At 44.7% G+C, this 13,903-nt stretch overlaps 1 protein-coding gene across 7 annotated transcripts in view; it reads right to left on the reverse strand.

Moving 5' to 3' along the window:
- Nucleotides 1–13,903, reverse strand: part of FAM120A (family with sequence similarity 120A) — a 102,636-nt gene that overhangs the window by 57,173 nt on the left and 31,560 nt on the right. For all 7 annotated transcript variants that reach the window (XM_036260271.1, XM_036260276.1, XM_036260274.1 and 4 more), the window contains 2 exons: nucleotides 6,412–6,540; nucleotides 5,598–5,694 (listed from right to left, as the gene is read on the reverse strand). In XM_036260271.1, coding sequence (XP_036116164.1) covers nucleotides 5,598–5,694; nucleotides 6,412–6,540 — 226 coding nt within the window. The remainder of the gene's footprint in view (nucleotides 1–5,597; nucleotides 5,695–6,411; nucleotides 6,541–13,903) is intronic.

A 13,903-nucleotide genomic window follows, 5' to 3' on the forward strand; every position in this document is an offset into this window, starting at 1 on the left:
TGCTCAGTGGGTACAAATACTGCTCGTGATACTATCTTTTGTACTCTTGTTACAAAGCTTTTCTGAATGAAAATAAAATTAAGTAAAACTCTTGGAAAGTGTGAGTTTAGTAAAAAAGCAAAGCTATAAGACAGTTACATAAATTTTAAAAAAAGAGCCCCGGCCGGTTTGGCTCAGCGGTTAGAGCATCGGCCTGTGGTCCGGAGAGACCCGGGTTCGGTTCCCGCTAAGGGCACGTACTTCGGTTGCAGTTTGTCCCCGGCCCTGGTTGGTCGTGCGGGTGGCAGCCACTCGATGTGTCCCTTCACGTCGATGTTTCTCTCTCTCTCTCCCTTCCTCTCTCTCCCTCCCTCTCTATCTGTACAAAAAATGGAAAAATATCCTCGGGTGAGGATAAAAAAAAAAAAAAAAAAGAAGAAAAAAAAAAAAAAAAAAAATTTTAAAAAAAGAATTAAATTTTAAGAACTTATTAGTAAAGTGTATCAACAGTATAATATTGACTGCCTGGTGACAAAATTTTTCTAAAAGTGCTAAAGAAAAAAATGGACACTACTCTGGATAGAGAGCACAGGACACGGTCAGGCGGAGCACAGCACACGTGCAGTGTGGGCTCTTGGACGAGCTCTGAGAAGGACGGCAGACCTAGGCGACGTGCTGGGAATCTCAGAGGTCTACCTGTGGAGCAGGGCGAGCGACTGCACAGCCACGGCTGCCCTGCACGCTGAGCCTGGCCGTGTGGGCCAGGGGCAGGTGGACCAGGCTTGAGGGTCAGTTCGAGCTGCAGGAGCCGTGTGGGCAGTCGTGTTCGCTCTCACCCCAGCTCGTCCGTTCTGTCCCCTCCCTGGCATGTGTGCGAGCCATTGCTGCCTGTTCCAAGTAGGTCACGCTGTGGATTCTGCCTGTGTCCCACCATGGTCCCGGCTGGAGACCTGGTCCTGACGAGGAAGCCCTGCAGGCGCTGTGCCATGTCTTCATATTCAGGGGTGACATCTCCTGACAATCGCCCCACACTATGACAGGGCACGTTGTTGGCAGACAAGCTGTATTTTCAAGAAGACTGTTAACAGGACCTAGAACACCCAGTGACAGTCGATGGACAGTCTGGTGAGCACCAGATGTGCAAAACGTGCGGCTACAGGAATCTGCCTTCTCAGTCACCAGAAAGCAACCACCTCCAGCAGAGCAAGGACCCAGGCCAGGGCCCACTGACTGGCACAAGCACCTTTCTAAGCCCTGGCCTGAGAGCTGGGGTCCTATCACTGTAGTTAGGATGGCAGCCATTTCTGTACATTGGCCACCAGTGTTTGGCAGTTTGTAAACTGGCATCCTCTCACTCGGTCTGGTGGACTGTGGCCAACTTTGGGGGCCTGTCAGAATGACAGGACATGGGCACCCCTGCCAGCATGCTGGCAGTCATGAGAGCCAGAGGTCCTTTCTTTGCAGTTGCTGTGTAGCCTGTTCTTTGCCCAGCGGCAACAGCGCCTATTTCAATATGGTTCTTTGCACAATCCTTTCTCTATTTGCTATGCAGTCCTGCTGCCTAGCAGTCTCCCTAGGTCCCCACCAGAACCCCCACTTCTGTGCTCCAAGACAGCAGGGGCACAGTCTCACCCCTTAGCTTTTATCATAACAGCTTAAGCCTGTCCAACCCTCCCTCCCATGTCAAAGCCCCATGGAAAGGACCCAGGTCGGTTTGGCGGACTGGTGCTGGCTACTTACCCCGCCCCCTCCCATGTCCGCCAGCACGGAGGAAGCTGCAAAGCTAAAGCCTATTTTGGGAGCTGAGTGCCACAGAAGCCTCCTCCTGCCTCACCTCTGCTGGACTCTTCTGCTGGCTGCACTGCTCTGCACCCCTGGCCCCCCCGCCTCGCCCCGGCCTGAGGCAGTCTCAGGACCTCTCTCCGGAATGCGCTCCACATCCATCAGCATTTAGCATCCAGTGTTCCAGATTCTGGCCACGCAATTAGGTGTGTGGTGGGAGTTTTCACTGAGGAAGGCCAGGAAGACACGGCACGTGCTTTTTCAGACACACTGGACCTTGTTTTCACTTGGGTGGCTTTTTACAAATATACTACAATTAGCTTGTGCCTACAAAGGCTTCATTCGCAGACCTGATGTAGCCTCTAGCATCTTGTTATTTTTTAAATTCTTCCAAAGATTCAGAGGCACAGCTGGGATCTGAGAACTGATTCAACCACGAAACCAAACGATGCTAACAAGTCAATTTTGACAAGGCTTACTGGTGCTTTCATTCAGACTGGGGGTTCTCTGCTGAGACAAGATGGATGTTAAGTGCTGTGACGGAAAGGACATTATAGTGACCTCTATATCTCAAGTTCCCAATACAGTGTTTCTGACAAAGTATAGATAGGAACACCTTTTCTTTTCACCCTGAAAATGACCACACCCTGTGCAGACCAGGCCTCCTAGCAATGGGACAGGGGCATCTGTGTGTCCTTCTGTGAAGTCCATTGCACCCGATTACTGCATAGAGAGCTGAGGTTTTCTCAGCATTGCAGAGGACCCCAGGCTCAGAAGGAAATCACGAAGACAAAGCGGTCTTTCCCCAAAGGCATCGCACAGGGGCCAGCCAGGAAGGCATTTCTTTTGGGAGTATAGAACTCTGAGGCCAATGAAGATCCCGATATACAGTTCTGAGTTAGAGCCTAATATTGCAGGCAGGTTTAGAAAACTCTGGTTTAGTTAGCTCTCCCATTTTTATTCCCGATAGTCATACTCAAAACTTCTAGTATAATTTTTTAAAATTTCTTCAAAACTACACATATTCCAATTTCTAAATAGATTAACATGGACAGGTTCTAATGAACAAGAAAGTTATTATGTTCCAACACTGGTTGGTCAAATTAAATGATAATATGATAATATAACTCTGTTGAATAATAACAGATTATGGTTGGCAAAAGCCACTTATGACCTACCTTCTACTTACAAGAACATTTTTATGAAAAGCATGTCTTGGAGTCTAACTTGGGATGCCAAGAAAGCATTTTCCCTGTGTCCATGTTGCTTCCAGACTCTCGATTTCCACCTCAGTCCTCACTGTCCGCTTAGTTCCACAGTGGGACCCTATTAGCACAGGCAAAAACCAATGAGCGCTACGAGCGCTAGCTCTCCAGATGACTTTTGTTTCCATCTGCACTTATCAGAAGTAAAACAACAAAAGTGATTTTTGCATGAATCCTTTTTTGCTGACTCCAAATTGTGTGTACGTAACTTAAAATAAACTTCCCTCCAGACAGTGCCCCAAACTCTCCAGTCTCGTCCTGGCACTCCAGACCACACTGGCCACCCCGAGCCCCGCAATGCCCCAGGCCTTGCCCTCTGGGGTTCAGCGCTGGTTCTGAGCCCCTCGCAGCACAGGGAAGGTTTCCGTAACAGTCAGAGGCCTCAAGAAATGCTTCACAGAAAAGGTTCATAGCTACTTACCGCCTACATCAACCTGCCTGAAAACGTCCCTCTGATTCTTTGCCAAGTACACCGCTGCCCTCCATAAAACACACTAGAGTGGAAGTGAAACTGAATCCAAGAGTGTCAACCTCATCTATGAAATACTTACATTGAAATATCATTGATGACTTAATAAAATATGAAAGCACTTTAAAGAAGAGCACATATTTTTAAAAAGTTCAAACTTAAAACTCATCTATCAGCTCAGATCAATGCCAGATGTTAAGTGTCTTTTTCTACCCTCTTAAATAAGTGTTCTAGTCCTAAGTACATAACAATGATTATACCCCAACGGTCACAGCAGGACCAGACATCACTTAGCTATAGGAAGTGCCAAGTATGTCTTATGAGTGGCTCCCTTCAGGCTTTCTGACATTCATTCAACATTTATCATTCACTGCCTTTTCCAGCTATTCTTCCTATAAGAATAACAGTGACAGGACTTGCTATGTACAAGCATTCATTAAAGCACTTTACATACATATTTCCATAGTCACATAAGTATCCCACTTTAACAAAACAGGACACCTGCGCCTCGTAGGGGAGGCTTTAGGACGCATACACCTCAGAACCCAGTCTCGCACCTGTCTCAACAGCATCTACTGGACATCCCCGGCACTAGGAGTAAAACCAAGACACCGTGCTCCCTCTCCATCATGTTTTGTCTTAACTAAAGTAATACATGGCATCGAGTGTCCCTCCTTCCAACACCCCTAGATCCCAACCCCCCTTCCAAGAGTAATCTTAAATCATATCCAATCATTTCGCTCTCTTGATTCAACAGCTTTTCATGAATTAAGTCATTCAGTCAAATACTTGACCACTGCAGGTACACGAGTGAAGGCGGCTGGTGAGGCCCTGGCTCCCCCCGAGTTGACATTCTCAGGAGTGGAAAGTGGGTGTGAGGAGATGTAAAGGGAATTAAAGTTAGGTGGCACGAACATGGCCTGGTGGACTGATACAGACCAAAGACCCCAGAGAAGTGACAGTGAAGCCTAGATCTCAGAGACGGGAATATCCCAAGCATAGCATATCGGGGAGAGAGCTCTAGGCCCACAGCTAGGGCAGAGGCCCCAGGACTGGAGCCAGGGTGACACATTCCAGGCAGGAATGCAGCCGGGGCCTGGCGAGTGAGGGCAGAGGGCCACCGGAGTCAGGCGGGCAGCTGGGAGTGTGTTCCAGATGACATGGGAGTAGCATGGAGCGATACATTTTTAAACATTATTTGGTTGCAGGGAAGGAAATTAATGGTGGGGAAGGGGGCGAGGAGACACTACAGAAGAGTGAGCACCCTGTTCCACAAGGAGGTCCCTGTGACAAGCAGTCTCGAGAGGGGACTGAGCCAGCACCCACCCATAGACAGCCATCAACAGGCAGCGCTTGCCTTTTATCTCTGTGCCCCTCGTGTACACAACATAGCAGCAATGTGCTTGAAGAAGTGACTGAACATAAAGGACAAATACATCTTCAATCTTGGGATTAATCTTCTGAACTAGTAAAAAGATGTATTTCTCTGACGATGTTAGGAACACCCCCTCTCGTACATGCAGTGAGCACAACGGAACAACGGGCAGCACGATTTCTCATTGCTTTGCTGTTCTGAACCTTAAGAAAGGCAGTCGGACTCTGGAACGAGGTTAGTACTTTACAACCTCCCAAGAGACAGTCACTACTAGGCTTCAGGCAAAGAGCTTATAATTATGTTTATTCTTCAATTTTAAATCTCTGAGTTAAATTTGGTCTTTTGCAAAAAAGAAAAAAGGCAACAAAAGAGGAGATACATCCATGCAGTCATGAAAGCATCTGTAGATCTGGAGGGTCTTCTACGCCCTCTGCACACTCTGCAAGAGGAGACTTCGGGGACACAGACTTCAGCACCACCACTATCTACAACCCTGGTCCTCAGGGCCCTACTTTTTTCCTCCACTGTCTTAAGTCTCCAGTTCCCTCCTGTTCCTCAGGACTTTCAGGGATTACTACTGAGTCTGCCCAGGAGGTTCAGCTAGGTTTATTTGTACAGCTGCAGAAATCTCTTAAAAGATGAAACCTACAAGGTTATCAGGTAAATATTTAAATCTCCTTGGTTACTGCATGGTCAGCATCCATCACAGAGGCCTTGATTTACTTACCTAAGTAGTGTGGTGGGTGAAATGCCACAGGCTTACTAGTCGCTGAATAATATCCAATTGCTCTCTTAAATCGAATAACTTTGTCATCTGTTCTAGACTAAAATAAACATAGGAAAACCTTTGTAAATTAGCATGCCACTGGTCACGTGTTTCAACATACTTTATAATCAGTACATGTATAAATAATCTGTAGCCTTTCAAGCTAGGTAAGAGTTTAGAACGACATTAAAACCTTCAAGGAAAATCAAGAGAGCAAGGCAGTCAGCACAGAATTTGAAGCAGCTGTCGAGACCTGGGTTCTGGGTACAGCCCTCAACTTTCCCAACTTCTCCTTGGCCTGGTCCCTGGTGCCACCAGAACAAGTTTTACTTTCTATGTCCAGCAAGTGGGCAGCTGTTTTAGCTTTTCTGGGAGCAGACAGAAGTCACACAAACTTCACCTCTTTTACTAACCCAATCCCTCCAATTCTTTACTTCCCACAAAAGTACGAAGCCCCTGACCATCACCTGAAGGGAAGGACAAGTCAGAGACTCACAATTCCATTTGACCCACTTGATACATCTGTCTTCTTGGCAGAAATCCTACCAAGTCATGAACAAGACTTGAGGAGCAACAGAGACCTTGCCACTCGTCTCCCTCAGACCCTCCTCAGTGCAGGCCAGAGGGGAGGCTGGAGGAGGCGAGCTGCTAGCCCTCCCAGCCGGCATGGAGGCCTGATATCCAGGCAAACGCTCCTGGCGTATGCCTCGCAAGCCCTTTCCAAACCCAGCGCACACCACTGTGCAAAGAGCTGCCCAGGAGCCTGCGTTTCTACCTGAGAATGCTGGAAAACATCTTTAGCTATGGCATCCAAATCCGAGGTGTCCTGGATGTTGCGCACGTAGTCAGCCACAGCCTTGATCACCACGTCACATGGCGGCAAGACCAGCTGGTGGGCCCGGACCTGAGAAAACAAGCACACGTCAACACGCTGATTCCAAACGTGGGGCCCAAGAACTCCAGGTGGTATTTCCTTCTAAGAGCCCAAAACTGACCAATCTGTGAGCTCTTGGCCCCAAGACTCTGGTGCTTTGAGGTTCAAACCCTGGGTCTCCATTCAGTTGTTGAAATACAGCTCGGTTAGGTTAAGCAGCATTTGACAGCCTTTCATTACTTCTGAGATCAGGTCTGCGACCTGCTCATGATCAGTTCCAAGCCTGAGACCCTAAGCCCCGTAACAGCCAGCACACAGCCATGGAGAAGCCCTGAGCCAAAGATGTTTCCTCTTTCCATGTTAGCCAGCAGGGGCTGTGCCAGGGAACATGGTCCCAAGCACCCGAGTCCACTACAGAAAGTCAAGGGAGGAAGCCAGGATCCCTTCCTACTGAGGCACATGTCTGATGAAAGATAAATGGAATAAAGTATAGAATGTTTTATTGTCTCAGAATAGTTGGTACCAGGACAAGGTAAGCAAACAGAGATAGAATTATAAATATGCCCACGTGTTCTTAGAAACAAAGATGAGTCAGGTACTAACTTTGTTTCCAGCAATTTAAAAGAGCTGAATGACAGCATGAAATGACATCTTATTTCCTATTCCGTGTGAAGAGCATACAGAAAGGAAGGGGGCAGAAGGACTTGAGGCTTTGCGCCTCCAGAGCTGTGCACCCCTGCCCCGCCCCAAGTGACTGAGGGGTATTCCACGGAGCCAGCTGACTCCGGCCCAGCCCACTGCCCTGAACTATGCAGGCGGGCTCAGCGCTTCGCAGGGTCCTCCACTGTGGGAAGGGAAGCAAAAAAGCTGGTTTCTGATGAAGTGTGAGGACTCCGCCAGCTCGTTTGCTTTGACAGAGGAGGAAGGGCTACAGTGCGCTGGCCGCCAGAAGCCAGAAAAGGCAGGAAACACTCTCCCTGAGATTACAGAAAAAAACATAGCCCTGCTGACACCTTGATTTTAACTCAGTGAGATCCATTTTGGACTTGTGACTTGTAGAACTGTAAGATGATAAAGTTGTGTTGTTTTGAGACACTAAAAGAAAAAGGAGGGAGGAAAATAAAATTAGAAACTCTTAGCCTAACTAAATGAAAAGGAAGAAACCTCTGGAAAATAGATACACTTTTAGGTTATTATCATGCCAACTTTCAGATGCACAACAGTACATTTAATTTCCATTAAAAACAAAACAAAACACTAGTTTCTTCTTGCAGCCGTGTGTCCCACACTGAGCAGCTGCCCTTCTCTCCCAGGAGAGTGAGGCCCGCGTGCTGGACTGCAGAGGACCACTGCAGTGTCTGTGGGTGTGGGTCAGAAACACATTCCTAGAAACCAAGTCCTCCCGTGGACAAATGAAAAACCTCTGACACACCTGCTCCACGGTGATCAAGTCCCTGGAACAGCACATTCCAGCCAGTCTGGACATCACGAAGTTCTAACCACTCCCCACCGTCAGGGTATTAACAGTCCCCCCACAGGGCAGGCAGGAGAGCCAGCAGAGTGTGGGGACAGAAACCCTGAGTGTCCTACTCTCAGAAGAATGCGGCATGTTCCCTCAGTGAACACACCACAGAGACAGGGACAGGTACGCCTGAGGCTCTCTAACTGCAGGGGACTATCTGGCCTCACATGCCTGATGTCACTCTAAAAGCCTAGGATTACCTACTTATGTTGTATACGACACTGGAAATCCTAGTCATTTTAAGGATTTTATATACAGAACAAATAAATGACAATTAACATGGTAAGAACAGAATCTGCTGGATATAAAAAGCCCAAAATACGAAAAGGCTTTCCCCCAGGAGTGGGAGCTTTGGGGTGATGAAAGATGACTCTCTTGCAGGTATGCACCCTGACACCAGGACACCATGGATGAACAGGCAGTCCCTCACTGTCCTCTCCACCTCAAATGGAAATAACAGCATGTCTTCACTACCCGCCTCCCATAACACTTTGGCTAAAACATCCTTTAAGTGAACAGACCCTATAATTAAAGGGTCCCCAGATCCTTCTGAGTAGCTAATTAAGACCACTGGAAACCTGTATCCTTTATAATTTTTCCATGGCCCAGACTCGTTCCTCTTGCTCACCTACCCTTGCCTCCCTGCTTCACCCCTAATACAGCCTTGCAAACCGACTCAGGACTCCAGTATTCCCGTGCTCAGGGCAGAGCCTGGTGGGGATTCCACAGTGGCCCAATCACCCAGGAGAGCTGGAGTGACAGTATGCAGCACCCCAGTGCACACTTGGGGGGCTTCACTGTCCAGGAGAGGCTTTAGCTTAGAAGAAAGAGTGTTATGAAATGACTTCAAAATTCGGATGATACTGAGTTTTACCAAAATGACTAACCACAGAACTGTGCTTAGTATTAAGATTCCTGGTACATTACAGTATGGACATTTTTACAAACATCCCATTTATTAACATTTTGACACTCTTGCTAATTTTTAATTTGTATTTTTTTAAAAATCTTGCCACGGTGTGTGTGAGGGAAATCACGCATCCCTGTTAGAAAACTGGGTGTCATCATAACCAATTCGATGGGGAAAGAAAAACCCTCGACATCCTGGCCACCTTAAATAACGACTCTGTATCCATCCACGCATACACACCTCCTGTACAGGAAGGTATTTATCTACATACTTTTGACTGGAAAAAAACACTTTGAGACTTGTTGAAGCACTAAAAGGACCATCGCCTTATGTTGCTAACTCTTGGAAAAGACAATGGGGAATGGCATTAGCCTCATCCTGTTGCGGCGGCAACTGCACACAGAGTCACGGCAATCTGTCCTGGGCTATTCATAACAACAAAATTAACACACCGAACAAGTGAAGTGTTCGCTGCTTCAAAACAGGCTTCAAAATATTTTAATGAAAGTCCCGTTTCTTCTCCCTTTTTCCTTTCTTTGAGCAGTTTAGAAGTTTTTCTAAAATTTTAGCTCAAAAGTTTATACCACAACATATCTAAATTAAAGGTGAAAACATATGTACCTTCTATCTCCAAGAATAGACAGTAAATTCTGTTTAATTAAAAAGCAAATGTTCATCATCAAATTGTCTTTTTATGGTACTCTGTAGCAATTTCAGTCATTGTTGGTCACCTTTCTTATGATTAAAGAAATAAAATTTTGTAGCGAAAAAGATCTCTAAGACATGGTATAAACTCACCCCTTCGCTTCAAGGATAGTTAAATAATAAATAGATACTGTTTGTGTGGAAATTTATGATTGCTTCCATACAAAATATCCTCTCACGTGACAGACTGTCACGTCTTCCCCCAGTTCCCTATTTCCCACTGAAAACCTGCACTGCTGTCACCCACGGCACGGGGACGGCGTGGAAGGCACTGAATGAGGCAGGCCCACCGCAGCTTGGCCTCTGCAGACCTGCCTCTGTCAGAATCCCAGTCCGCATTATAAGAATATCTGCAACTAAAAAAAAATAAAAAATCACCAATCTCTTACATACTCCTAAACACTAAATAATGAAGGGTCCCTATTAAATATCAAATTTTATCCACTAGTGTTTTCTAGTGTTTCATTGCTTAAAATTCTGTAATCTCATCTCAGTTATATTTTAAAAATCAGATATTTTTCTACAGTTGTAAATTCATTTAAATAGTACAAAGTAGTTACCATATTATATTTTAATCAAATTACACCCACCATGCTACCATGGCAAAGAATTCAATTAAAACCCAAGATTCTCTTTCAGGTGATGTGTTGATTAAAAAATCTCCAAAGCTTTCAAAAATGTACCAGTAGAAAGGATAATCTGACAGGTATTAACTTTCGCACGATGGAAATGAACTGTCTCTCACAAGAGGGCAGGCTTCCCCTCGGAGAGGAGCAGCTCCCTCCCCCAGGAAACTCCAGGTCTGCAGCCCACGGCCTGCGCTGCCTCACATGGAGGTGCACTCGCAGACCTGGTGGCCTACTATGCACTCGGGGGAAACCCAGCTACTGCACCCCTGTTACATCATGCACTAACATATTGTACTACAGACACGAAACCTGTGAAATTTTGTTTTGTTTTAATTAGTCATTTCTTTGATGAGGTCCATTATTTTATAGACCCTGTTCCAATTCTAAGTGCTGTCAAAACTCCAGAACATTTTTTTTTATCCTCACCTGATGACATTTTTCCATTTTTCTTCAGATAGAGCAAGAAGGAGGGAGAGGGAGAGAGAGAAACATCGATGTGAGAGAAACACATCAACTGGTTGCCTCCCGCACAACCCGACCAGGGTCGGGAGGAACCTCAACTGAGGTATGTGACCAGAATCAAACCCTTGACTCTCTAACCGCTGACCCAAACTGGACAGGGTTCCTTTCCCTCTCTTTTAAAGAATACATTCTTGTTCCAATTTTTTTTTTTTTTTTTACTTTAGTTCCTTTCTCCTTTAAATCTTACACCTGTGTGCTGACAGGAATCTGCACCAGCCTGCACCGGTCTGTGCCTGTTGTCTGGGAACAGGGACCAGCAAACACCTCCATGTTGCATCTTTAGGAATAACGCCAGCATCAGGTTTGCCACATGACTTAGATGAACAACAGCTTCTTAACACAAAAGTTAGCTATTGCCACCCTCACAGCACCCCCAGGAAACTATGTACACCCAGTTAAACTGCTGTAGAGGTGTGTGCACATGTAATTTAATGTCAGGCTAAACAGTGTACATAGCCTGGGAAAAGGTATAAATAATAAAGTTATACTTATTTCTAAAATAATCCTCATCCTATGCAGTTTTCCTTTAGAGAATATATCATTTTTGGCAACGAAAATCTTTTTTTCTCCTTTATATTGGTAGAAATTTAAAATTCTTGACTATTCAGGAAACTAAAGGCATAAATTAAGCCCCTGGAAAAACAAGCAGCACCACTGCTCCCCCGACTGTGGGTAAGAGCTGAGGGGAAGGAGGAAACTTCAGAGGTGGTGACAACTCACTACGGAGCATTTCCCCCAGGCCTGCACAGGTGAGCCTGAGATCTGCCTTTAGTAAAAATATTTATAAAGTACATTTTATTTATTTATTTTTTAATCACTGAAAAAATACTTAGTAATATTTAATTTACATATAGTTTCCCAACATTATCTAAATTGTGACAGGTGAGCCTCTTTGGTCATCTAAAGATAGATGTGGAGTCAGGATATCTGGGTTTTAATCTGTTCTGATAGATACTTGCAGTGCAGACCCAAGACAGACATGAAACACTGGGCCTTCGTGGCGGCTGAGTTGGTTAGATTGGGTCCGTGTAGTCATGGCATATCCACCCATGATATTTGCTTTCAGCCACGTTGTGTGTACTCGTTGGAACTTGTGTTTCTGGGACCTAGATGTACATGTGGGAAAGCCATGCTTCCTGCATGCTTTAGTCCCACCCTTACTTGGTCAAGGATGCGCACATAATGACATAATCCTCCAGCTTTTCAGTGTCAGGACAGTACCAGGAGAGCTCACGTAGCAGAGAGAGAAGACAGCTACTTCAGAAAACGAGATTTTCTATTAAATTAAATAGATTGAATCAGCCAGGCAGTTCTCTTGTTTGTACAATTAACCCTTTGCAGTCACTACATGTGACTTCCTCATCTGCTTTCTCATTGACTCTCACTATCATCAAGTTAGTTAAGAAAAGTCCTGCTTGGGTGATGCAGATGGCAATCTAAAAATCAAACTCTCTTTTCTTATTTTGAAATCTCAACCGCACACATTTGTTTGATTTTAAAACACTCTTTTCCCTTTTCTCCATACTCTAATTTTTAAAAGCAAATGGAATATTAATTCATTTTGTTTGGAGGTGTTTTTGAGATCTCCTCTGAAGACATCAAAGGCTATCACTGAGGAAAGAAAGGTTGAGAAAAAGTTTCTTTTTCCAGAGACTTGACAGCTTGCACTAGCCCCATACTGTGAACCAGAACAAGGCTTCTGTCCCCGGATCTATTGCTAATAAACTTGTGTGAAGATAGATGTGTGCTTCTTTTTGTGTGAAATGGGAATATAGTCTACATATAAAAAGTGTGCACCCTGGGAAAATGGTGAGGGAATCCAAGTTTATCTTCAGCACAACTGGCTCCCTTTCCCAAGCAGTTCTATTCCAACCTCCCACAGAAAGCTGTCTACCCGGCACACACCCATTTGCCTGTAATGAAGTTTGAAGAAAGTGCCTGAAATACTAGTTCTCTGACCGCTACTTCTACATGTTCACTAGTTATAACTAGTTAAATGCTAGGGAATAAAAGAACTTTAAATCAAGAGTTCTGGCTTCAAACCTTAATTCTGATGCTCACCAGCTATATGATCTCAGTAATTTTATCTCTTTACCTTTTATAAAGTACATTTTAAAAGTTGTCTAGAACTCATGTTGGAGTAGGAAAGATGATTAGTTGGACTATGTTCTACTTTATGCCATATTAGTATATAGTAGACAATACCGTTTGTAGCTTAAAATATTTTCTTTATAAAGAATTTTAGAAAATGTAACAATGTTAGAAATCCAAAGACTTGAAAGAATAAAGCAAAGTTAAAATTAAACATGCAAAGTGTAAAGAAAGATTTGTGTTTGTTTTGTTTGAATAGTATTGTAGGTATATATAAATTATTTTACTGCTATGTCTACATAATCATGTCAAAGTTTACTGGTATTTTATTTTGCCTTAAAAAATCCTGTAGTATGCTGTTAGGGATTAGGTAATAGTTTCTACATTGTCAAAAAGATTTATATGAAGTATTTATATATTATAAGAAATTGCAGTACTACCATTTTGATTAGTCTGAAATAAATTTTGACTAAGTGAAAAAAACAAGAACAGTAAAACCCTTGATGCTCTCTCCCAGTAGCATGCAAACTTCACATAAATGTGTACAACATGTAGATTTCTGCAAGCATAACGGTGGCTTAACTTCTTACCATCTTAAGACCAACCACTCAGCATGAAGCTAGGGGACAACAGTGGCACAGCACGGGGTCTCAAAGAACAGTCGCTCGCAGTCTCTCCCATGCTGATTCTGTGCAGCACCTCTGGCTCATCTCTAAAATCCCTCCGCCACTCCATCCCTAAGGGAGTTCGTGTGCTAACTGAAAATGCCACGAAAAACCATGATTCTGAGTCAACAGGTGCCGCAGCTCCCAAACTCTCGTCTGCTCATCACACCGAGTGAATACAAACCTGTTTCACATAATGTCACTACCAAAGCAGAAGAGCCTGATCCATCTCCCTTTCACTCGGAAAATAGCAAAGTGTGATGACTGTAAATACTCTGAGTCTTGGCAATTTTAGGGAAGAAAACGGGAAATCTGACTGGGTCACGTGCGCTCATGGGTAAGGCCCTGT

This window comes from Molossus molossus, unplaced genomic scaffold, assembly GCF_014108415.1.
Source record: "Molossus molossus isolate mMolMol1 unplaced genomic scaffold, mMolMol1.p scaffold_m16_p_14, whole genome shotgun sequence".
NCBI lineage: Eukaryota > Metazoa > Chordata > Mammalia > Chiroptera > Molossidae > Molossus > Molossus molossus.